General features: G+C 38.4%; 1 protein-coding gene across 7 annotated transcripts in view; it reads right to left on the bottom strand.

Annotated features, from left to right (window-relative positions):
* Positions 1-26,268, bottom strand: part of LMO7 (LIM domain 7) — a 233,585-nt gene that overhangs the window by 63,058 nt on the left and 144,259 nt on the right. For all 7 annotated transcript variants that reach the window (XM_025364171.1, XM_025364175.1, XM_025364172.1 and 4 more), the window contains 2 exons: positions 2,339-2,369; positions 1,008-1,121 (listed from right to left, as the gene is read on the bottom strand). In XM_025364171.1, the coding sequence (XP_025219956.1) occupies positions 1,008-1,121; positions 2,339-2,369 (145 nt within the window). The remainder of the gene's footprint in view (positions 1-1,007; positions 1,122-2,338; positions 2,370-26,268) is intronic.

Below are 26,268 nucleotides of genomic sequence, written 5' to 3'. Positions count from 1 at the left end.
CTTCTAGGCTCTATAATCCCATCTCTTGTTATAATATATGTGGCTGGGCCCCTAAAGATCAGGGTAGGTGCAAGCCAAGGTTATCATGTTCATCCTGGCCTAAAATTTCTTTCAATCACAGCAACTAATATTTATTGCAACCTTACGATGTGCTACAGACTAATGCTAAATGCCTTACTGGTGTGGTATCATTTAACCATTAGAGAAACCCATGAAGCAATGAATACTAATTAGATGATGAAATACCATTGTGACTACACAAAAGGGCTCTTCAGAGTCCTACAAATTTCCCTGAATAAATACCCCTGCCCAGAGAAATTAGTTTTTCCCATGTGGATCTTATAAATGAAGATTTGGCAGAACTACGGTCAGTCCTGGCACTTGGCTCTCTGCAAATAGTCCTCAAGCATTCAAAAGGCTGTCACATTGATTCCAAAATATGAATGAGTAGAAATGTGTATAAAACAAAGGATTCTAACTTAAAAACCTTATATCAAGTTCCAGTTAACACCATGTCCTACTCTTTAGGAAACAGAGGCAACATGGTAGAATTGTGGGGATATGAAAGTGTGAGCATTAAAGATCATCATTTATGATAAGAACACACTACTACAAAGAAATTGAGTAAATTCCATGCATGTTAACAGTCCAGGAAGCACCTCTCTACTACAGGTTGAGTTTACAATGAGTATAGAAATACTTAAGCTAGATAAAGTGTGTAAGGAAGGAAACCAATGCACGTGTCATCAAATTACATAGAATTAAAAGGTAAGCAAGTCTCTCTACCTTGGAAATTGCTCTGGATTAGATCCAACTCACTCCTTGATGGCAGCATATAAAGCCAGTAAATGAGTAACATTCCTCTTTACTCAGTCCAATCGAGAGTGGGACAAAGAGAGTCAGAGTTGCCATATTTGTTATAGAGGAGGAGAAGAAGAAGAGAGGAGGAAGGGAAAGTAGTGATACTGTATTACAGCAGTAATCTCACACAGATGTAGTTCACTTACCTTCGTCAGGGCTTGTCCTAAAAGATTCTCAAACGCTTTCAAATTAAGATGGGGACCATTATAGTATGGGTTGCTTTGTGCTTTTCTTCCCAGCCAGTACAATGTTATCAAAACCTTAAAAAAAAAAAAAAAAAAAAAAAAATCCATGAATAACAAGATCAGTCGATTAGCAACCAACTGCAAGCTCAAATGTAGGTGAGTACTGTAGATAAATGATAGCACATATTACTCTGTGGGTGAAAAGTAGACTTTCTTTTAAGTTTATGGGAAAGGGAAAAGGCATTAAAAATCTTAATTTTTCTTGCTAAATTTTCCTGTCTCTGAGCAAGTTCTTAGACCAAAAGTCCAGACTCCAAAAGGTAGTCATGCATATACTCTACTAGTATATATGAAGAAGGAAAAAAATAAGAGAAAACACAAATGAAACTTTTAAAGCAATCAATATTTTTTCATTGAACTTACAGAATGATCACCTAAACATCAATAATTCTCAGTTTCCTTAATAAGGATGTTAAACTTTTTAATAAAACTGCAACATTTTTAGATATTCTTGCAATTCCCATAAAATATTGTAAAACGTATGAGTCTACATTGATCAATTACCCAGAGCCCTTAAACATTCAGTACTTTTCCTTAAAGTCTAAATTGGTAGTTTCCTATTTACTCCCATAAAAATCTTAAAATATGTTTACTTGCCTTTAGCATATTACTAACACATAACAAACAGCTTCCTAAATGTAACCTATCCTCTTATACCACTCTAACCAAATGTTTTTAAATTTTATTTTATTTTAAGTTCTGGGATACATGTGCAGGATATGCAGGTTTGTTACGTAGGTAAACGTGTGCCATTGTGGTTTGCTGCCCCTATCAACCCATCACCCGGCTATTAAGTCCCACATGCATTAGCTATTTATCCTGAGGCTCTCCTTCCCCCCATCACCCGACAGGCCCTAATGTGTGGTGTTCCCCTCTCTGTGTCCATGAGTTCTCATTGTTCAGCTCTGGAATACTATGCAGCCATTAAAGGAAACAAGATCATGTCCTTTGCAGGGACATGGTCAGAGCTGGAAGCCATTATCCTCAGCAAACGAATGGAGGAACAGAAAACCAAATACCACATGTTCTCCCTTATAAGTGGGAGCTGAACAATCTAACCATATATTGTAATACATATATTTAAACATATCTACTGTTTGTAACTGATTGGTTTGTAACCAAAAATTTAATTAGAAAAGAGATGTAGAGTATACTTTTAGATTCACTGCCCTCTTACAGAACATGGAAGTGAAAACCACTTATAATGCTACATTAAGGTAAATGTATCTTACATTTTTCACTCTCCTATCAGTCTCTTCTTGCCTGCAAAGAAAGAAAATATCTATTAGGTAATATCCGTGAACCTTAAATTATTAATTATAGCTAGAAAAAAACTCATTTTTATTCTAAAGTTCTATGAATATTAATATCACATGGAAGTTCAGATCTCTTAGAGCTCATATTATCTCCATCAGAAGAATTTTTCCATATTCATTGATTCAACAAAAGTATAATGCATTGATTTTCTGTATTCATTGATATTCATTAATATAATTGTCAGTTTTCTATAAAAAGCAGTGCTATTTTTTCATTTTATTTGTTTTAGTCTAATTTTTAAATATGTTATATGCATTTTTTGTATTTCCTTCTTAAACAAGGTTTAAACCCAATGAGGGGGGATCAGTGTGTTCATGAAAGAAAAACTGGGAAATGGGGGGAAAAAACCTTAAAAACACAAAGAGGCCGGGTGTGGTGGTTCACACCTGTAATCCCAGCACTTTGGGAGGCCGAGGCGGGTGGATCATGAGGTCAGGAGATTGAGACCATCCTGGCTAACACGGTGAAACCCCATCTCTACTAAAAATAAAAAAAATTAGCTGGGCGCAGTGGCAGACGCCTGTAGTCCCAGCTACTCGGGAGGCTGAGGCAGGAGAATGGTGTGAACCCAGGAGGCAGAGCTTGCAGTGAGCCGAGATTGGCCCACTGCACTCCAGCCTGGGCGACAGAGCAAGACTCCATATCAAAACAACAACAACAACAACAAACAAACAAACAAAAAACATACACACACAAAGAAAAATCAAAGCGACTTTGCACTGAGGTTTTTTGGGGTTTTTTTTTGCCATCATCCATAAGGTTTTTCATCCAAGTTCCCCAGAGCAAACTGCTCAGAGACTTTGACCCTGCAAATGTTGAAAAGTGGCAGTTTAAAAAACAGCCATGAACCTCTGCCTGAAGAAACTTCACTGTATTATAAGAATCATGGGTTTTTTGCTCACATATGAAAGGGCATGATACTTATGGGAGAAGTTAAAAAGAGGCAGATGTCACCACAGTGTTGAAGAAGCAACAAAATGCTTCTTCACAAAGGGATGGGTCATCCTAAAAAGAAAGCACTTCCCCTCATTAGAGACACTTAAGCAGGATCGGTGTGAATTCGGAGACTTGTAGAAGCCTGAGTGAGAAAGCTTCTAAGTGGCCTGTCCAGTCTAACAGTACAGTAGTATATTTCAAGATAAAATATACACACATCTATATATGCATGTAGAAGACATCAACATAAAACACATATATATTCATATATACAAAGAAAAAATAAAAGGAGAATGTGAGTACACAGAGACAAATTTTTAACTTAACTTTCAAAGAATCAACAAGGCAACTAAGACCATTCCTTTTCAGAAAACAAACATGTACTGAAATGAACCTAAGAATAGCATGCACCTCTCACCCACCTCCCAAAACAACATCTCAACAATGAAATTCATGAACTCTCACACTACTGATGGAAATGTAAATTGGTACAACTACTTAAACTCTTAAGTCACTTGGTAATATGTATTCAAGCTAAATACGTTGATATTATACAACCTAATAATTCCATTCCTAGGTATACATCCAACATAAATGCTTACATATGTTAACAAAAAGTTATATACAAGAATGTTTATCACAGTACTATTCATCACAACAAAAACTAGAAGCAGGGTCGATGTCTTTAACATAATAGATAAATTATGGCATATCCACATAATGAAATATCATATGGCAATGAAAATAACCTTCAACTACATTCAACCACAAGTTCAACCTCTCAAATAATGGAAAGAAAAAGAAGCCAAATGCAAAAGAGTTCAGGTTGTATTATTCTATTCATATAAAGTACAAAGACAGGCTGAACAAAAAAATGCTGTTAGAAGTCAGGGCAGTGGTAACCCTTGTGGGAAGAGAATGACAGAAGAGATTAGAAGGGGATGGGGCACTAGGATGCCAACTGTTTATGCTTCGATCTGGAAGCTGGCTACCTAGGTGTGCTCAGTTTCCAAAAAGTATTTACATTGTACATTTATAATATGTATACTTTTCTGTATATTATCCTTCAAAAAAGTAAACAAGTAGAATAAATTCCATAGCCCATGTGCTCAAACCATAGCTTATCTCTTGAGTAAAAAGAAAATTATCTTATAAAAATCCACAGCAATGGCTGGGTGCAGTGGCTCATGCCTGTAATCCCAGCACTTTGGGAGGCTGAGGCAGGCACATCCCCTGAGGTCAGGAGTTCGAGACCAGCCTGGCCAACACGGGGAAACCCTGCCTCTACTAAAAGGACAAAAATTAGCCAGGCATGGTGGTCGGTGCCTGTAATCCCAGCTACTCAGGAGGCTGAGGCAGGAAAACAGCTTGAACCCAGCAGGCAGAGGTTGCAGTGAGCTGAGATTGCGCCACTGCATTCCAGCCTGGGCGACAAGAGCAAGACTCCATCTCAAACAAACAAGCAAACAAACAACCCAGCACTTTAACTTAGAAGTAGTAAGTGGGGAAAGTCACTAGAAACTGACAACAAAAAATAGCAGAGTTGCAAATATATAGCCCCTTTTTTAGACTAATAATCAATATACACATGTCAAACATTAAATTAGCCAAAGCACAAAAGAACCATCAATGCCCAAGACAAAGAATGCACTGGGCTGAACATCCTCCCACTTTGATCATAAGCACACTCAAGGCAGAAGGAAAAACAGAGCTCTCTTGAACCCCTGACCTCATTTCCACAGTCCTCATAAAGGTTTCTAATCCAACACACTCATTTGCTTTTCACTTTTTATCATGATAAAACAATCATTGGAAATACAAGTGATGTCCTATTCTGTGATAAACACAATAAGCAGTGACCTTTCCATTATTACCTTTTACTCACTTTACGTTCCCTTCTAAATATGAGCATTTATAACATGCTCTTGGACATGATACATGGACCAGCCAAATTAGTGTCCTATCTCTGAAATGCAATGCCAGGAATTCAAGTAGTCAATGATTTGCTGGAGTAAACAGAGTTTACTCTGTCACATACAAATGTAACCCACTGCATGGAAGTCGGTAACCAAGCAGCTCCTTTGCCTGTCATGTGGCCACAGGGCATAACCCAAAGTCCTTTAAAATAGAACTACTGCAACGGTGAAGGGGAAGTTCACAGTAACGCGGGTAACACACACACTCCATGAACCAGCCAACTTACTGCACAACACCTCAGAATGAAATATAAGACAGCCTTAGCTCCAAAGTTGGATAATTCTTCTATAACAAATATGTCCAAAGTTGACATGGTCTGATACCATCTTCAAGTGCATGGGCTTTAGAGTCAGATCTGGGTCTCACCATGTTCATTCAGCAATTTACTTGACTCTCAAAGCTTTGGTTTCCTTCTGGAAAAAGCAGGGATAATGTGCTCTGTTTCAGTAGATTAGAAGGATATTTCCTTCTAATGGTGAAGTGTTCATCAAGAAACAAGCCAGGCACAGTGGCTCATTTCTGTAATCCCAACACTTTGAAACACCTAGATGGGAGGATCACTTGAGTCCAGGAGCTTAAAATTAACAGCCTGGAAAACATAGCAAGACCCTGTCTCTTAAACAATGTAAAAATTAGCTAGGCAGAGTAGCACATGCCTATAGTTCCAGCTACTTGGGAGGCTGAGGACAGAAGGATCTCTTGAACCCAGGAATTCAAGGCTGCAGTGACCTATGACCGCACTACTGCCCTCCAGCCTGGGCGACAAAGTGAGACCCTGTCTCAAAAAAAGGAAGAGAAGAGAGAGGGGGCAGAAGGGGAGGGGAGAGACAGAAGAACCCATACCTGCATTAAAACCCAAATCTACAATAAAAATGGGTACAGATGAAATATTAATAGTTTCAAAAAATACCTATCTTGGGTGTGCTGATAGCCCTTACTCTACACTATGATCAAAGAACAACAATTATTACAAGGCTGGAAGCTATGTGACGGCAAGGCCCATCACTAGGCCCCAATATTTAGAATTGCAACTAGCCCACCTGACATACCCAATCTCTCATCCGTGCTTTATTTTTGTATTTACAACCGTCTACTCTATGCATTTTTTTCTCTCCTCTACCTGAATCCAAAAACTTCTGTGATTTTGTTCACTGCCATATTCCAACTGCCTTAAGACAGGGTCTACCACTTGGCAAGCACATAAAAATATTTGATTAAAAATGCCTTGCACAGTACGTGGCACACAGATGCTCTCAAACTCTGGTTAAATAGTTTATTTAACCTATAGAAATGTAAATTAGCAAGAAAAAGCCTGAAATGATAAAAGCTCAGGGGACAATAAATACTCATACGATGTCAGAGAACAATTAAATTGCATTAACCTACTTAAAATATGTCCAATTTTGACTCAAATTGTATTGATACTCATAATTATGCTTCTTACTAAGCTGTTATCCTTAAATTGCAATAAAATGGAATTCTTTAGAATCAAATCAATAATCCCTCCAAAAAACAGATACAGAAACAAAGATCAAAGTGCTTTGTACAAACTTCAAAGGACTGAATACAAAGCTTCCATGCTGGTCTATGTGATGAAAAAGCTTCCTAACAGAGCTCTGAAAGACAGAGCCCAAAGAACCCATACCTGCACTGAAACCCAAATCTGCATTAAAAATGGGTAGATATGCGGGAGGCGGAGCTTGCAGTGAGCTGAGATCACGCCACTGCACTCGAGCCTGGGCAATTCCATCTCGAGAAAAAAATAAATAAATAAAGGTAGATATGAAATATTAATAGTTGCAAAAAAAATACCTATCTTGGGTATGTTCACAGCCCTTACTCTATACTTGGATCATACATTAACTTTTACATGTTTAATATTTAAGAAATAGCAAATATAGCATAGATATAATATTCCACTCTATTAATGGAATAGCTCTGATGAGTCCTTTGCTTCCTGGCAAAGGGCCAGAAACTATAAGCCCACCATAGACATCTGAGCTTTCTGCCAGAGAGTAGGAACAAGGGAGCCCCAAGCTCTCAGGTGAACTCATCCAGCTGTAATCATCTTATCCTAACTGCTACTATGTTGCCTTAGAACCAGGAAGCTCTAGGTCTGATTCTCTTTTCTTTATCCAAAGGTTTTAAAATACTAGTAGTTTTAAATCAATCAAGAACTATCATTTCTAACCAAAGGACCGAGGGGAAAAAAGTTCACACAGATGCTGTGGCTCTTCAGGGATCCCAGACCGGGTCCTTCCCTGAGGAAGAAGCTTGGTCGAGTGCAGGACTTTAGGGTTCAGACCTCCAGTGCGTAAATTCTGGCTGCACTTCCAATAGCTGTGAGAACTTGACTGCATCACTTCACTGTCTCCAAAGCCTCGCCTGTAAAATTGGAACAACAGTACCAGCCTCACTGGGCTTTAGTGAGAGATTTAAAGAATGCTTAATCAAAGCAGAACAAGTGAGTGAGACAATTCAAGGCTATTCCTTAAAATTATCCACCTCAACCAAACTACTAGGGAACAGGGCAGTGGCTGGAGGACAGTCAACTCCGCCCCTTCCACCCCCTACACACAGTTTTCCTCCTCAGAAGAGAAATTTCTGTGAAGAATAATTCAAGGCACTCTTTTATGTTATACTTTCCTTGCACGTTTGCCATGGAAGGCTTTAAACAAGGAAAAGAAATAATATCTAGAAGGTTAAACCAAGAGCAAGGCACACTGGCATGGTATTACCATTGTCCAAACTTCCATGTTGGCCCCAAGCCAGCCCTCCCCACACATCCTTGGTTTACCAGGGCCTGCCTTGGCCAAATACCCTTAAATTTTCCAAAATCTGAGGAAAAAGGTGCCTACACAGCCAAAATCTATCTTCATTTATGATCGAGTTTGGGAATAAGGTGCTAATGGATGAGATTATAGTTTTACCACAGTGCACCAGCCAGTTATGTTCTAGGGCTAGGGCTGCACCAAAAATATTTCCAAATACCTTCTGTTTATCCAAGGAGCTGACTCTGGGCCCATGCACATGCACCCAGCATCGCCTTCCCCAGAGTATGTTTGGAGCATACTCTAAGGAGTCTGCGTGTGGGCCCCGACAGCAGGGAGCTGGAGCCACGCTGGCCACATGGTTGTATCCCAGAGTCCGTCAAAGGCCTAGCTAAGAACAGCCAAGCATTTAAATGTTCACATATGAGCTACCAAAGCCACTCACAGAACCAGCTCAGCAGATCGGGGCCAAGACAGACGGAAGAAATTTTTCCCCACATGGGAGTAAAGCTTCACAGAATTTGCCACAGAATCCCACTGCTCCGTGTTCCTCTCGCATGTCTTCTCAGTACCCCTCTTCCTCAAGGTACCAGCATTCTCATTTGCAACATTGGAAGGCCTGATCTCCCCGGGCTCTGCCTGAATAACATAACCTCCTAGGTGTTGAATTCTTTTTTTTTTTTTTTTTTTTTTTTTTTTTTTTTTTTTTTTTTTTTTTTGGAGACGGAGTCTCACTGTGTCTCCCAGGCTGGAGTGCAGTGGCGCGATCTCGGCTCACTGCAAGCTCCGCCCCCCGGGTTCACGCCATTCTCCTGTCTCAGCCTCCCAAGTAGCTGGGACTACAGGCGCCCGCTACCGCGCCCGGCTAGTTTTTTGTATTTTTAGTAGAGACGGGGTTTCACCATGTTAGCCAGGATAGTCTCGATCTCCTGACCTTGTGATCCACCCGCCTCGGCCTCCCAAAGTGCTGGGATTACAGGCTTGAGCCACCGCGCCCGGCCGTGTTGAATTCTTTATGCTCCAAAATCATCTCTTCTCCCCAAATCCCAGCCCCTATCCTGTCCAAGCCAACCTTGTTTAAATCAAATACAGTTTTCTGACTGAATCATTATACAGGGAAATATGTATGATTAAAAGCTCAAGCTGGAATTGTTGACAGAGTGGGAATGCTTTTGTCCAAAGAATCCCCGGGGAAGATTTATCCATATCCTAATAGAAAAGGTAAGAAGTTTGAACTCACCTGCCCCCACACCCAGCTTCCAGCCCATGCCTCCATGGTTAACAGGGAATCTGAAATTCTTAGGGCTCAAGCAGAGGTAACTGCCCAGTTCAAACTCCACCCTGCTACCAGAATAAGTATCCGCCTTGCTTTGTTGCCCGGAACAACTGCAACTCATGAGTGATTCTGTCCCCAGGCCTCTACTTCCTGAGTCCACTTCCCAGAGCAAGGCGTGGATTCTTCCTACGGACCCAACCCTTCAAAAGCCAGTTCCAGCCCTGCCCTGCCCTGGGTGGCACCAGCTGACCTGGGAGTTGCCTCTTGGGAAACTGGACTGATATTAGAAGAGCTGGGCTCACAAGATACTTGGTCCCTCTCCAAGCCACTAAGTAATCTCTGCTCTCCAGTTGTTGCTTATGCAGTTTGGCCACCTGTTCACAACTTTTAAAAAAAATCAAGAAATGAGGCCCTGAATCATGATTGCATAAGCAGTCACAGGAAGAAAAAGTATACGGACCGCATCTGGTTTAAATATGTAAGATATGTCTGGGGCAAGAGCGGATGCATGTGTGGCAGTGGGAGACAGTAGGGAAAATTCAAAGCAGAAGTTTTTCTGAGGACAGAGCAGTGGGTTGTTTTTTGTTTTATTGTTTTTTGTTTTTTGGGTTTTTTTGGCAGAGTTTTGCTCTTTTTGCCCAGGCTGGTGCAATGGTGTGATCTCAGCTCACTGCAACCTCCATCTCCCAGGTTAAAGTGATTCTCCTGCCTCAGCCTCCCAAGCAGCTGGGATTACAGGAGCCTGCCACCACGCTCGGCTAATTTTTTGTATTTTTAGTAGAGATGGGGTTTCACCATGTTGGCCAGGCTGGTCTCAAACTCCTGACCTCATTTTTACATATGCAACAAGCCAGTCTATCTGCAAATGGGAGAAAAGTGTAGGTGTCATAAGAAACCCTGAATGTACTAAGTGAAATTTTAAGAGACATAATGAGAAAATAATTTCTAATACCACTGTCTCTAAGGGAAGGGGTCATTGCTCTTCAAAACCTAGGAATCAAAAAAGGAATTTAGGAATACGTCAGGTACTGGGCTTCTTGTTCCACTAAATGAGGTTTTATTGTTCTATTAATGGAAGCTCATCCATCACATTATTTAAAATAGAGAAAAGTGCAATCACTATTCTCTCATCACTGTGTCAAACAAAAGAGATACGTGAATAAAACAAGTTGAAGATGAATTCTTAGAATATTTCACTTCTTTCCTTCTCTCAAAAAAAGCAAGCTGCATTAAAACGAAAAGAAACAGAACCTTCCTCCTTCCCTCCCACCTTCATTCCTAAAAATGAAGCTGCATTCCATTTGACAACCTCTCAGTGACGTTAGAGGCGTGTGACTCATTGGTTTTAATCTGCCATTGCTACAAACACGCTATAATCATTGTGGAAACTATTAAAGTGACACTTGAGAAAATAACATCATCCCCGGAGACAATTAGTGAGCCCAAATACATGAACCTGACAATTTCTGTACTTACTTATTTGAGAAAAAACTTAGAAATTCAACACTTTGCCCTAGCAACATAATGCCTATTCCAATCTTGACAAGTGAATAAGTACCCTCTTGTTAAAAATAATTTGTTATTAAATTTCACAGCTCTCCCACACATTACTAAGAATAGCACCGTTTCACTTAAAGAGAAACAAACCACACACACATGCATTCAAAGACACGGGCACACAGTTCCACTTAAGTAACACAACAGAGGAGTGCCGCTGCAGGAGCCGAAAGGTAGGTTTCATCCCTAACCCTCTCAACCAGAGACTTACCATGCTTCTTTTCTACTTTTTGTAAAATGCCTGTTACTACATAAAGCTGACTTCACAACTGAGACTCACATGTATCTCCTCGTTAGATGGTAAACCAGAAACAGAGTGCATATTAAGGTGACTACTGAATACAGAATTTAGTATCCACTATGTATGATCTGTTTATTAAATGGAGTTATGACATTCGGTTATATAAAATGTGTTGAGGGAGAGACTAGATGTCAACCAAATAAACTTACACATGATTTTTCTCCTGTGATTAATAAAGGCAAGTATTATATTACATGATTAAGTATAAAGTAGGACTTAAACAAATCACAACCAGAAAACACTTCATTGATACTATGTCCTTAAGATTTTTAAACTGATCTTCCAAACAGTTTAAAAGTTGACAATGCTAGGTAACTGCGGCAATGAAAATAATAGACTTTGGTTTTAGACATGTTAAGCGTGAAACACTTAACGTAAAAATGTTGAGTAGTTAACTTGGTAATTAGACATTCAAATAAGATACTCAAGGTAGAAATTTAGACTAGAGACATAATCAGTGGAGTTGTCAGCATAGAGATGAAACATAACCTCATAAGACTGAATGGAATCACCTAGAAAATAAGTAGAGAGAGGCCGGGCACGGTGGCTCACGCCTGCAATCCCAGCACTTTGGGAGGCCGAGACGGGCAGATCACAAGGTCAGGAGATCCAGACTCTCCTGGCTAACACAGTGAAACCCCATCTCTACTAAAAATACCCAAAAAAAAAAGAAAAAAAAAAAATTAGCCAGGCGTGGTGGTGCAGCCTGTAGTCCCAGCTACTCGGGAGGCTGAGGCAGGAGAATGGCGTGAACCTGGGAGGCAGAGCTTGCAGTGAGCCGAGATTGCGCCACTGCACTCCAGCCTGGGTGACAGAGCGGGACTCCGTCTCAAAAAAAAAAAAAAAAAAAAATGGAAAAAAGAAAAGAAGTAGAGAGGCTGGGTGCGGTGGCTCACACCTGTAATCCCAGCACTTTGGGAGGCCGAGGCGGGCAGATCACAAGGTCAGGAGTTCGACACTAGCCTGGCCAATATGGTGAAACCCCGTCTCTACTAAAAATACAAAAAAGTTAGCCAGGAGTGATGGCGGACACCTGTAGTCCCAGCTACTCCGGAGGCTGAGGCAGGAGAATCTCTTGAACCTAGAAGGGGGAGGTTGTAGTGAGCCAAGATCAGGCCACTGCACTCCAGCCTAGGAGACAGAGCGAGACTCCATCTCAGAAAAAAAAAAAAAAAAAAAAAAGAAGTAGAGAGAGAGAGGCAGTCCAGGGATTTAACCTTCACAAACCCAATACTTAAGGGTTAAGAAGTAGGGGAGAAACCAGCAAGGCCAACAGAAGGGACACCCAGGGTGGCAGGAGTGACCACCACAGTGCAGGCAAGCAAGACACAGACACCTTATATCAATCATTATCTGGGCTATTCTACATTATGTCCTTTAACCCACACAACAATGTAATGATGTCGAGACTAGGCAGAGCCAACAGTGCTATTGAGAGGTGGAGCAGATGAGGGGTGAGGATGAACTAGTGGATCATCTTCTTACCCATCTTGACATCTCACACACACATTCACACCACACACACAATTACTAAATTACTAGTGACTTCTCTTCAAAGGAGGACAAAGAGTAGAGATGAGTATTAACATCAACAAAAATCTTCTCCAAACCACTGATATTCCTGAAGATACAACTTAAAAGAATACTAAACTAGACATTTCAGGTGTCCTTCCAGATTTGATCCCATGCTCACAACCAATATAAAATTTGATAATATAAATCTTTTAGCTTTTAGGATCATGATATTGGAATAAAAATAAAGTTGCCTGGTTATATGTTTTCATCCAAGTGTTTCTCAAACTGTACCATTTAACAGGAGAAACTTGCAACATTTTAATAGGTCTGAAGGTCAAAACATTTTTAAGAGTACTAATTCTATGCTGTCCTCTTGAATACACATACTAGCAAATTAAAATTATGGGAAGTCCTTAACAAAGACTTATTTTACTTACATTTTGAAAAATTTATTTTTTTGACGAACAGTTTAAAAATCTTAAGGGCACTAGTATTAATGAAGTGTTTTCTACTTGTGATCTGTTTAGGTCCTACTTTATACTTAATTATCTAATATAATAGTTGTAATAATTGCCTTTATTAATCACTTTATATCAATCATTATGTTGCATATTCTACATTACCTCCTTTAATCCACACAATAATGCAATGATTTTGACATTAGGAAACTGCAACTCCAAAGGCTTAAGAAACTTTCCCAAGGTTACCAAACTATTAAGGTTTGATGTGATTCATAGACTTTCCCAAGACCCTGTTTTATTAATAGTATGAGTGTAATCACAAATATTTTCTACCATACTATATTTTTAAAACAAATTACTTCTTTCTTAATCCCAAAAAGTTATCTTTGTAATATCCTGAACTATAACTCATTTTTTTCTCAAAGTATTGATTCAAACCCTGTTGCCAATAATTTCCTTCTAAATCTGTCACCCAAAGACAATGGTAGAAGTTCCCCAGTGCCATTTTTTTCTGACAAAATTTAGATATTTTCCACTATCCTGTACATACAACACACTACAGAATTTCACAAATAAAATATTGCTAAAGCACTTTTTAAAAGACTTATAAGTAAATGAAATACCATCAATTCTCATACTGAGAGATCAATACTAAAGTATCCATTTCCTGTACTTTACCACTGCTGGGTCCTTATAAGTAAGATTTCTGCAAAACAAATATCTATCAACTGAAAATAAACAAGATTACAAAGCAGGCATGTACAAGATTAAATAGAAAAATCTGTTAATTTCCTGAAGTTACATTTTATTATCTTAAAAAATAAAGATAATATCTATCTTTAGGTTTTGTAGAAATTAAACATTTAAAATGCCTAGCACAGAAATACTTGTTTCCTTTCTGATGCACATGGAAGTTCTCTGTAAAGCATAAGCTGATGTAAATTGTTGTTTGTAAGTTATCACTGCACCTATTCCTTAGCTGTGATTTAATATATATTAAATGTGCTGTGTGATATGAACCCTGGTCAAAATAATGCATGCCAAACTATGTATGCATGCAACACTTTCAGAAGTCTGCATATTACTTAAAAATAAATTATTCTACCCTGCCTATAAGTGAGACTTGTTTCAAAATTTTAACTTTCAACCATGAGGAAAATCAGTATCCTCCCCAAATGAGATTCCAAACCCTCAAGTTTTATGTCATAAATCACTCTAGTCCTAAATATTGCCTGCTCCACAAAAGCCTCTTTACCTCGTGTTTACTGGCACAATCCCAAGATACAACACACTAAATTTTTCACAATTTGATTTATGCCAAAGGTTAATCGAGATAATATAATTTTAGACCAAGGTTTCTCAACCTCGGCAATATTAACATTTTGAACCTCATAATTCTCTGCTTTGGGGGGAAATTGTGCTATGCATTGTGGGATGTTAAGCAGTGTGCCTGACCTCTACCCACTAGACACCATGGCCACTCCCTGGCCCCAGGCATGAAAATCAGAAATGTCTCCAGATATTGTCAAATGTCATGGGGCCGAGGGAAGGGGGGTACAAAATTTCCCATGGATGAGAACAACTATTTCAGAGGATCTCAGAATTTAGCTAACTCCACTAATCAGATAAAGCAGACTTGAGGTTCCCAGGGGTCTAAAATTAGCTGAAAGGCTCATTTAAAGACTGTAACCTAGAAAAGGTATTAAATATATGAGCAAAGCAAACAGACAAGTGAAGACTACACACCTAAGAAGTTAATGAAAAACATACTATCAGACCAAAGGGCAATATCTACTTCAGTGCTAAACCATTAATAGATACTCAGTAAACATATATACTAAATGCTGGAAGAATTACAATTTAGTAGAGCCAAGAGCTCAACATCCTTGCTACCTTGGAAAAAAACTCATTCAAGTTCCCTTATCTTTCAGATACAAAGTGGCAGGAAATGATGTATCTGGCCCAGCAGGGTGGCTCATGCCAGTATTCCTAGCACTTTGAGAGGCTGAGGTGGGGTAATCACTTGAGGTCAGGAGTTCCAGACCAGCCTGGCCAACATGGTGAAACCCCTTCTCTACTAAAAATACAAAAATGAGCTGGGCATGGTGGTGCGGCCTGTAGTCCTAGCTACTCAGGAGGCTGAGGTGGCAGGATCAATTGAACCCAGGAGGCAGAGGTTGCAGTGAGCCGAAATCCCACCACTGCACACGTCAGCCTAGGCAACAGAGCAAGACCCTGTATCAAAAAAAAGAAACCTATCAGATCTTCATTTTATCCATCACAATGATATTGCAAAATATTTACAGCAAGTGTAACCAACTTAGATGACCCTGCTCCCTCAGCTGGGCCTTATTTAAGTAATTATCTAATATTACACATTTTAGATGCCATTTTTATGCATTCCAAAATTGTTATATACATGCTATAAAATACATCTGTGCATAAAATATTCTGTATGTGAATAATCCATGCTGTGCCACCACAAATGGTTTTCTTAGCTTGAGAAAAAGATTCCATTTCGAATTCTTTGTTCCTGCTTCACACTTTAAAATACTGATAATTTGTTGAGTTCAGTGGGAGGTTGAATAATAACCCCACTCCCACCAAGGTCTACTTCCTAATCCCTGGAACCTGTGAATGTTACCCTATATGGCAAAAAGGACTTTACAAACGTGATTAAAGATCTTCAGATGGGGAGGCATCCTGGAGTATCCCAGTGGGTCCTAAACATAATCACAAGTGTCCTTATGAGAGGGAGGAAGAGGGAGACTCCACTGTTGTAGAAGGGATTGTGACCACAGAGGCAGAGATTGGAGTGGTGATGTAGCCAGAAGCCAAGGAATGCTTGACTATCCCTAGCAGTGAGAGAAAGAAGTGGATTCTCCCCTGGAGCTGCAAGAGGAAACCAACCCTGCTGATACCTTGTTTTTAGCCCCTTAATGAGACTCATTTTAGACATGACATCTAGAATTGTTAAGAGAGTAAGTGTGCGTGTGTTAAGCCACTAAATTTGTGGTCATTTGTTGTACTAGCAACAGAAAAGAAACACAAGTACTATACCAGCATTGCCCTACACATTTCATATGCAGCTTAATTTTATGACCAATGCAGTTCTATATTCAGTATTATTCACATTTTACAGAGGTGAGACTGAAGCTTAATGAGATTAAGCAATTTTCCAGAAGTCACCTGTATTATATTGTTATAATTCAAGCCCAAGTTGATCTGACCTAAAAGTCTATTCACGGCATATGAGGATCATTTGGCTAAAGAAAATGAAACACCTACTCCTGATTCTCCATTGTAATCCTCATCTACAGTTAATCAATGCTAACAGTTTATGACAGTGAAGCTCAAAGTTAACAGCTGAATTTTGTTACCAAATTTTCACCTGAAACTTTTTAATTCTAATTAGTTTAAGAAAACAGAGTAAGGCTAAAAAAATACTCCCAAGACATCATCTTTTCCACTAGATAATTATAAAATGTATTTTTTAAAGTACAGGTGCCATTAGAAAAAGGAATGAGAAATTTCTTCTGTGCAAATACATTTTCGAACTTCCCAGGACTAATAAAATCAAATCCAACCTATTTCATGAATAGAAATAAAGTTGGAGGAATTGAGCAACAGTAATTGTCCAAAAAATTGTTGCAGGAAGTCAGGGACCCCAAACAGACAGACCGGCTGAAGCCAGAGCAGAAGAACATAAATTGTGAAGATTTCATGGACATTTATTAGTTCCCTAAATGAATACTTTTATAATTTCTTACACCTGTCTTTACTGCACTCTCTGAACTAAATTGTGAAGATTTCATGGACATTTATCTCTTCCCCAGTCAATACTCTTATAATTTCCTATGCCTGTCTTTAATCTCTTAATCCCGTAATCTTCATAAGCTGAGGATGTATGTCACCTCAGGATCCTGTGATGATTGCTTTATCTGCACAAATTGTTTGTAGAGCATGTGTGTTTGAACAATATGAAACCTGGGCACCTAGAAAAGGAACAGGATAACAGAGATTTTTCAGGGATCAAGGGAGATAACCATGAAGTCTGTGGGGCCGGGCAGAACAGAGTCATATTTCTCTTCTTGCAAAAGCAAATAAGAGAAATATTGCTGAATTCTTTTTCTCAGCAAGGTATAGCCCTGGGAAAAGAATGCACTCCCAGGGGGAGGCCTCCAAAATGGCCGCTCTGGGACTGTCTGTCTTATGCAGTTGTAGATAAGGGATAAAATACTCCCTGGTCTCCTGCAGCACCCCCAGGCTTATGAGGATTGGGAAATTCCAGCCTGGCGAAATTCTAATCAGACCAGTTCTCTGCTCTTGAACCCTGTTTCCCATTAAGGTGTTTATCAATGACAAGGCATGCACAGTGGGACAGGGAACCTCATCAGTAATTCTAATTTTGCCCTGGCCTTGTGACCTTGCCCTGCCCATTTGCCTTGTGATATTTTATTGCCCTTGAAGCATGTGATCTCTGTGATCCACACCCTATTCGTACACCCCTCCACTTTTGAAATCCATAATAAAAACTTGCTGGTTTTGTGGCTCAGGGGGCATCACAGAACCTGCCGACATGTGATGTCTTCCCCAGACACCCAGCTTTAAAATTTCTCTCTTTTGTCCTCTTTCCCTTTATTTCTCAGACCGGCCGACACTTAGGGAAAGCAGAAAAGAACCTACATTGAAATATTGGGGGCTGGTTCCCCCAATAAAAAATATAAATCATAATGTCTGTTTTTAACTAAATATTTTGTTTCTGATAACTTGTGTAAATCTACTTGTCTTTGGAAAGTCAACAGGATGTGTTATCTCAATTTTTCCATTTACATAACTAACCTTGATTTGATATATATACACACATGTACACACCTGTACTTCCTATTAAGGCTTCCATATAACACTTGGAATTTCAGAATATTAGAGTATCACCAATCATCTTGTATAAACCATTGAGAAAGAATGGACATGCTTCAAATGAATAATATAACTGGGTTTCAAATTCAGGTTAATATAATCCTGCTGTTCAGTTAACTTTCAAGTTCAATATACATTCAATCAGATGTCTTTCAGACTAGTTTACATTGATTGCCATCTATTTCAATGTTCCCATTTCATGTTTGAGTATCTTGCAAAACCTTCCCAAAACTAATGAATCGAATGAGTTCTCCCCCCATCCCCATCTCCTGTTCACCATATTTAGTTCCAACCCAATTATGCTAATACTTCCCAGGAAACTTCTCAGCTATGTCCTTTAGAATGCCACTGTCATTATCTCTCTCCAGAATTTAGTTTGATAAGTTCTTAAGTGCATGCATCATCTGATCCTCAAGCCTGCACATCCTTCCACATGCTCTGCCCTGGTTGTACAGGCTTGAAGATTAATTATGCATGCACTTGGGTGAGGAGACCCCAACTTTCAGAGTCAGAAGCTGAGGCCTAAGCCAAACAACTCCCTTTCCCAAAAACTGTCATCACCAAATCCCATCAATTCCAGCTCTTAAATATCTCTTGAATTTATTCTTCTTCCTCAGATGTCATTCACTTCCTGCCAACCTCCAGTCTTGCCCTATATCCTTCTCCTCCTCCACAGAGATGCCTCCAGGACCTTTCTAAAATATTGGGAGAGTTAGGGGTCTAGTAATACATGTTTTAATGAGCCCTGCAGGTACTTCTGATGCATGCTAATGATTGAAAGCCCCTGCCCTAGCCATATACCAAAGTTAAAATTATGTCTGAACTGAAACTACAGCTTCAATGACTTTAGCTGCTTCTCTGAAAAAAGTTTAACTGAAACATAAGTCCTCTAGCCTTACCCAACTAGAATTAAAGACAAACAATAAAAAGCACAAAGAAACTCAAAGTGAAAAGCCTGGGAAAGACTGCCAATGATTTTCAAGTGTTGACTTAAAAAAAACTCAATATGCCTCACGGTGCTCACATCTGCTTAAGGGTGCACTGTAAAAAGGCACTCGATTTGCTACTATCGCTACACATGAAGCTGGCTCTCAGCAGGCCTTGGTTCAGGGATCTAAAGGACAGGGAAGGTCACTGAGTTTATTATTTCACCCTCCATAAGCACTAACACTCCAAGGGATCCAGAAGAGAATTCCTAAGCATAGATCAGTGGCACATGCCTGTAGTCCCAGCTACTTGGGAGGCTGAGGCAGGCGAATCTCTTGAACCTGGGAGGCGGAGTTTGCAGTGAACTGAGATTGCACCACTGCATTCCAGTCTGGGAGACAGAGCGAGAGTCCATCTCAAAAAAATATAAATAAATAAATAAATAAATAAATACCACAGATCTTGAGTCCACAGAACAAAATGTTTCAAGTAGCACCAAAGAAATTACTTTCATAAGAGGTCTAAAAAGTCAACCACAGACAGCTTTAAAGGAATCCTATTCAGAAGATTAAAATAAGTTACTTATCTTGCATTGGTTTTAAAATTTCCTCACAATACCATGCATTCTTGTAGTTTCTGAAGAAGGGTAATTGGTGAGAAACCAGGCTAGAGATATTTTTGTATTGCTTAATCTCTTATTTGTTTTTCCCAGTTAAGGAAATCAGAAGTGGCCAGGTGCAGTGGCTCACGCTTACAATCCCAGCACTTTGGGAGGCTAAGGTGGGCGGATCACAAGGTCAGGAGATTGAGACCATCCTGGCTAACACAGTGAAACTCCATCTCTACTAAAAATACAAAAAATTAGCTGGGTGTGGTGGTGGGCACCTGTAGTCCCAGCTACTCAGGAGGCTGAGGCAGGAGAATGGCATGAACCCAGGAGGCAGAGCTTGTAGTGAGCCAAGATCATACCACTACACTCTAGCCTGGGCAACAGAGTGAGAGCCCATCTCAAAAAAAAAAAAAAAAAAAAGAGAAAATCAGAAATAAATAACATTCGAATAATTTATCTGAATGTGATGAAACATTAAATGAACATGAATTTAAGTCCACCTTGTTGGAAAACCCTACAGAGAATTATAATACCAAAGTATTTTCCGCAAAAACAGTGTTGTGTAAATAGAGTTAAAGCACCAGATTTAAAACAGGAAAACAGACCAACATTCTGAAAATAGGTACGCAACACGAATGAAGAAAAATATATCGTGGCTGGGAAGAAAAATTTAATTGTCATTGGGAAACTTTCTTCTTTGTATTCTAAAACGTGGAATAGTATAACATATTCTGGTTTGCTGGTTAAAGCAAGTAAGTTGTCTTTAAAATTTAAGGCTAGCCTTATTTTATTCAGATTCCTAAATCCAAACTACAATAATAAAGCAAAATGTGAATAAAGTACCATTCGTATAGACAGTTTCACTGAAATGAGTGAACACTGGGGGCAGGGGGAGAACAGTGCCCTCATTCAAGTCCTTTGCTACTCCAGCTGAGCTGGCGATGAGATGCAGTGAAAATAACTACACCTGGACTGCGGATGTGGGACTTCCATCCACATCCCCAACTTAGCTCACTGGCTAACATTGCAAATGCCACCTAACCTCATCTGACACTTTTCTCATATGCAAAAGGACTGCCCTGAATGAGATTATGTCCTTAGTACCTTCCAGCTCTGGTGTTCTGATTTTTACCTCTTAACAAAGGAACATTTCTTAAAAATGCACATTTCTCAAGTTAACAATTCATGCTACAATTTTTAAATTGATAGGAATATCAACCTAGAGCTTTACTAGTGTCCCTAGAGAGCTCTCTCTCTCAGAGACTTTCTGGTAAGTTCAAATAAAACAGTGAACACTCACATCAACTGTATGACATGCATGACGAAGCACTCTGAACATTAGATGTTCCCATGTATTAACTCGATTATAATTGTGCGATAATGTGCTCCAGAGCTGTTGAAGGCTAATAACTTTTTAACACCATATTTATCTCTCCCTAAACCTATGTCAATTTTTTAAAGTCTTCAGAAACTAAAATTCCTTTGAAATCACAATCAAGGTCATTGGTAGCAAAAAAATGGGTATGTTATCAAAGTCATTCAAGAAAAGCTATTCCACGAAGTTTTAAAAACAGCTTTCAAACCATATAATTCCAACTTTCTTCTTATAGTTTCAATAGAATATAAAAACGGATCGAACACCAGATTGTCAAATTATTGACTCAGGAGTGGGAGACGAGGAACAGAATCATGAACAAGGCACCCGGAGGCAAGGGAAATGACTATACAGAAGTTCAAAGGTTGATCAAGATAAGTCCTTCCTGATTCTATAATTCCCACGATTTTATGAATGAACTAACTTCAAAAAGACTTGAGGCCCTTAGACAAAATGACTTACTACAACTTCTTTGTAAGATGATGTCTTTCCTATTTCTATAATTTTCTTTAATACAACTATTACTAAAATTAAGAGGACAAATGATCCATTTGTAAGCAAGTCTTTAAGGAAATAGGAAAAACAATCATTCCTAATAATGAACTAGATTAAACAAGAATAACTGTTAGTGTGCTATTCTATATTCTATAATTTTACATATTTCAGATTAAGAACACAGAAACATTTTTCCATTCATCTGTTTCCTTCTAAGAACACTGTTTTCTGTTCATAAAGAATAAATCCAAATGTTTTTAACTGTTACAGTAATCAAAATATCCAAGAATTATGGAGAGAGCTATCATTATCTGTAAATCTGTAGCCTTCCATGCCTTAAAATTTAGATTGGCATATACTTCTTGGTTTATCCCAAATACCAGACAACAAAGAAAAAAAGAAAAGAAACTTTCCTCTCCATATAAAAGGGTAAGGGCCTTTAGAGGTCCTTCCTCCCCTGCGATTGGAATTATCGTAGGTAGAATTATTGTAGGTAGAACAGATTGAGTCTATAGGAATGTCACCTGAGTCGCACCATTTTCTCCTGGCAAAACAAGCCGCTCTAGTCCCTTAGCCGCCCTTCCCTTCCTCCATACATGCTGCTGTTTTCCTCCTTGGTGAGTTTCTCCCTTTTCCTTCTCCTCATACACTGTTCCTTTATTTTCCCTTCTGCCTTATTCCTCCAAGGCTAAAACCGTACTGCCTAGTCCACATTTGAGAAATACACCCTTACAACGCTTTCTTAAGACGCAGCAACACTTTTAGCTACAAAATCATCTTTACCTACATCTTATTAAGTGAAAAATTACTGGGAATCAGAAATTAAGGTTTTAAATGGAGCAAACGTAATGGAATTAAGATTCCTATGAGAAAAATATATAGATTAGTCCCTATCTAAGAGAAAAAAATTCAAAAAAGAAAAAAACAAATCAGCAACTCGGTGTACTTTCCCCTCTTGCCTCGTGCCCATCACATATTCCCTGCAAGTCTATGCAGATGAGAACCCATCCCCAGATCTTCTTTGCTCCCTGAGAGTGTTCCTGCTCTTACCCGACACATCGTTCACCATGTGTTTTTAATTCAGTCTAGCTTTGGATATACTAAGAATTATTAGTTTAAAATCTACCACAAAGGTTAAAAATGAAATAGAAAAAACTCATGTAAATTGTACATAGCATGGGAGTTCCGAGAACAGAATTGTCTTAAATTTTAATCAGAAATAGTATCAGTAGTAATAGTAAAATAGCTAACATTTACTAAATATTTGCTATTCGTCAGGCATCTAAGCTCTTTTAATCCTCACGATGGTCCCTGTGCAGTACATATTGTTGTGTCTCATTTTATAGTTAAAGAAATGGAAAGACAGAGAAAGCAAGAAAACTTGCCACAGTCCACATAGTCAGTATTGGCTGAACCGGGACCAGTACCCAGGCACCTGGCTTCCCCTCCTAGTAAGAGATGGCTTTGCAGATGAGGCAAGATGAGCCTGGCCTCCAAGAATGGCTGTGCGGGGTGGGCGCTGGGGGTGCAAGAAAAGAGAAAGCTGACCTAACTGGTTGACAACACTTGTATGGAAGGGAAATGAAAACATAACTGAAAAAGCAGTAAGTAAACAGAAGGCAGAACTGCATAAAACTCTTATTGGAGGAGCATTCTTGGATCTGCCGCAGTGGGTGAGTGGGAGTCATGGTGGGCTTATGAGTGAGAATGCATGGTTCAGGTACACACACAAGATTTGAGGATAAGAGTAGACTGATCACCAGATATCTCTAGAAAAATCGAGAGTCAAAATATTAATAGTATTTAAACACTGGATGAGAGCAAGCTTCCTGGAATTGAAATCATACAAAAGTCTTAAAAGAAAAACAAAAGTCGAATGCTCACTCACTTGTAAGGTGAAATCTATATGAAAGACACAAGCCTTATGTAAGGTGGTGCCCTGCCAGATTTTGGGGCAGGCGTGCAGAGGAGAGAGGACCTCACATGTACACACAAATGCACTCCAACCTTCAGAAGTTAGTGTGCCTTCTTTTAATTAACCAACAAAAGTTGTATATATTTATCTTGTTCAACAAGATGTTTTGAAATATGTACATACTGTGTAATATAGAAATTTAGCTAATTATTATTCACATTACCTCAATGTGCCTCTATTATAGCTGGGAACTTTTTATCTTTCATTGATTTAGGGGATACAAGTAAAGTTTTTTATGTGGATATATTGTTTAATGGTAAAATCTGGACTTTTAGGGTCCCCACGACCTAAATAGCGCACATTGTACCCACTTGGCAATTTTTCAACCATCATTCCCCTCCTACCTTTTGGAATCTATTTTTCCATTCTGTAGATCTATGTGTAGGCATTGTTTAGCTCCCACTTATAAGTGAGAACATGCAGTATTTTATTTTCTGACTTATTTCACTCAGGATAATGACCTCCAGTTCTATCTATCCATAATGCTATAAAAGACATGATTTCATTTTTTTTTTTACAGAGGAGTAATATTCCACGGCGCATATAGATATATATATATATATATATATATATATATATATATATATATGTTTAATCTCCATATCCACAACATTTCTTTATCCAATCATTTGTTGGTGGACACTTAGGTTAATTCTGTATCTTTGCTATTATAAATAGTGTTGCAATAAACATGACTGCAGATATCTTTTTGATTTTCTTTCCCTTTAGGTAGATACTGGATAGATGACTGCTGGCTCAAATGGTAGTTCTATTTTTAGTTCTCTAAGAAAACTCCATACTGTTTTCCATATAATTTACATTCCTACCAATAGCATCGTATCAGCATTCCCTTCTATCTGCATCTTCACCAACATCCAACATCTGTTCAGGTTTTTTGACTTTTTAGTAATAGCCATTCTGACTGGTATAAGATGATATCTCATTGTGGTTTTAATTTGCATTCTCTGATGATCAGTGATGTTGAGCATGTTTTTCATGTGTTAGCCACTTATATATCTTCTCTTGAAAAATGTCTGTTCAAGTCCTTTGCCCACTTTTTGACAAGGTTGTTTTGTTCTTGTTGAGTTCCTTATAGATTCTCGATATTAGCCCTGTGTCAAATAGTTTGAAAATATTTTCTCCCATTATTTAGATTATATGTTTACTCTATTATTTTTATTTATTTATTTTTGTTTTGCAGAAGCTTTTTAGTTTAATCCATTTAAGTCTCATTTGTCCATTTTTTGTTTTGTTGAGTTTACTTTTAAGGACGTCGTCATAAATTCTTTGCCTAGACCAATGTCCAGAAGAGTTTTTCCAGATTTTCTTCTAGGATTTTTATGATTTCAGGTCTTACATTTAAGTCTTTAATCCATCTTGAGTTAATTTTTGTATATGGTGAGAAGTGTGGGTTCTGCTTCATTCTTCTGCATATGGCTATCCAGTTTTCCCAGCAACATTTATAGAATAGAGTGTTCTTTCCCTGCCGAGAACTTTAAAAGACACTGAAAGCTCAACTCAGTGAGCTTTTTGCAGATAAAGTTTACCAAAACTCTTAATGATATTGTTAGCATACAACATTAATTCCAACAGCTAGTTTTATTTGTTTTTAAGTCTACTGAAGAGGATTATCTAAAAATATACTTAAAATATTATATCCAAAAGTACCTTCCTGACATTCTCTCTTCCTTGCCCTGCTTTATTTTTCTTCATAGTCCTTATCACCTCACATTATTTTTTATTAGATGATATCTTTGCAACATTGGGTTAGGCAAATATTTGTTAAGCAAAACACAAAAAAGTATGGATCATAAAAGAAAAAATAACCAAATGGTAATTTCCTCAAATCTTCTGCTCATCAAAAGACAGTTAAACTGTGAAACAAAAAGGCAAGTAACAGACTGGGAGAAGATAACTGATATATCTGACACAGGGCTTCTAATCACAATATATAAGGAAGTTTTATAACTCAATGAGATAAAGACAACTCAATTTTAAGAAGTTGACAAATGATTTGAAAACATTCAGATAAATAATGCATATTAAAACAGCCATTAAGTACATGGAAAGATACTCAAAAATCACTAGTCATGAAGAAAATGTGAGCTAAAATCATAATAAAATACCACTACGCACTAAGTAGAATGACTAAATTCAATAGACTGATAATATTAAATGTTGAGGAGAATGTGGGACAATTTATATTTCTAACAGTATTTATCCACAATAGCCAAAATTTGGAAACACAAATGTCCATCAACTGGTGAGCAGATAAACAAACTATGGCAAACCCACATTTGGAAACACTGCTTAGGAATAAGGAATTACTCAACATGAATCAATTTCAAAAAAGTATGCAAATTGAAAGGGATAAAACACAACAGACTACATACTGTACGTTCCTTGTATAAGATATTCTAGAAAAAGCAATACTAGAATGAATTATACTGTGGCTGAAGTTCAGGTAAGAGGTTGATCTTAGGGACATGAGAAAACTTCTAGGGTTCTATATGTTGATTATGGTGATGGTTACCCAACTGTTAATTACAAAAACTCAAGCTGTCCACAAAATAGAATACATTTTGTTGTAGGTAAATGATACTACGATAAAGCTGAAAAAAAAAAAAGTAAAACAAAAGGCAAAGATGGGTAAGAACGGTCTGCTAGAGAAGAAAACAGCATGGAAAAAGTATGGCTTGGTTTTGGAGTCAGCAGTGATCATTTTACACCACCAAGAAAGCATAGGCAA

Source organism: Theropithecus gelada, chromosome 17 (genome assembly GCF_003255815.1).
Source record: "Theropithecus gelada isolate Dixy chromosome 17, Tgel_1.0, whole genome shotgun sequence".
In the NCBI taxonomy this organism is placed as follows: domain Eukaryota; kingdom Metazoa; phylum Chordata; class Mammalia; order Primates; family Cercopithecidae; genus Theropithecus; species Theropithecus gelada.
This window is presented reverse-complemented; position numbering and strand designations above follow the sequence as displayed.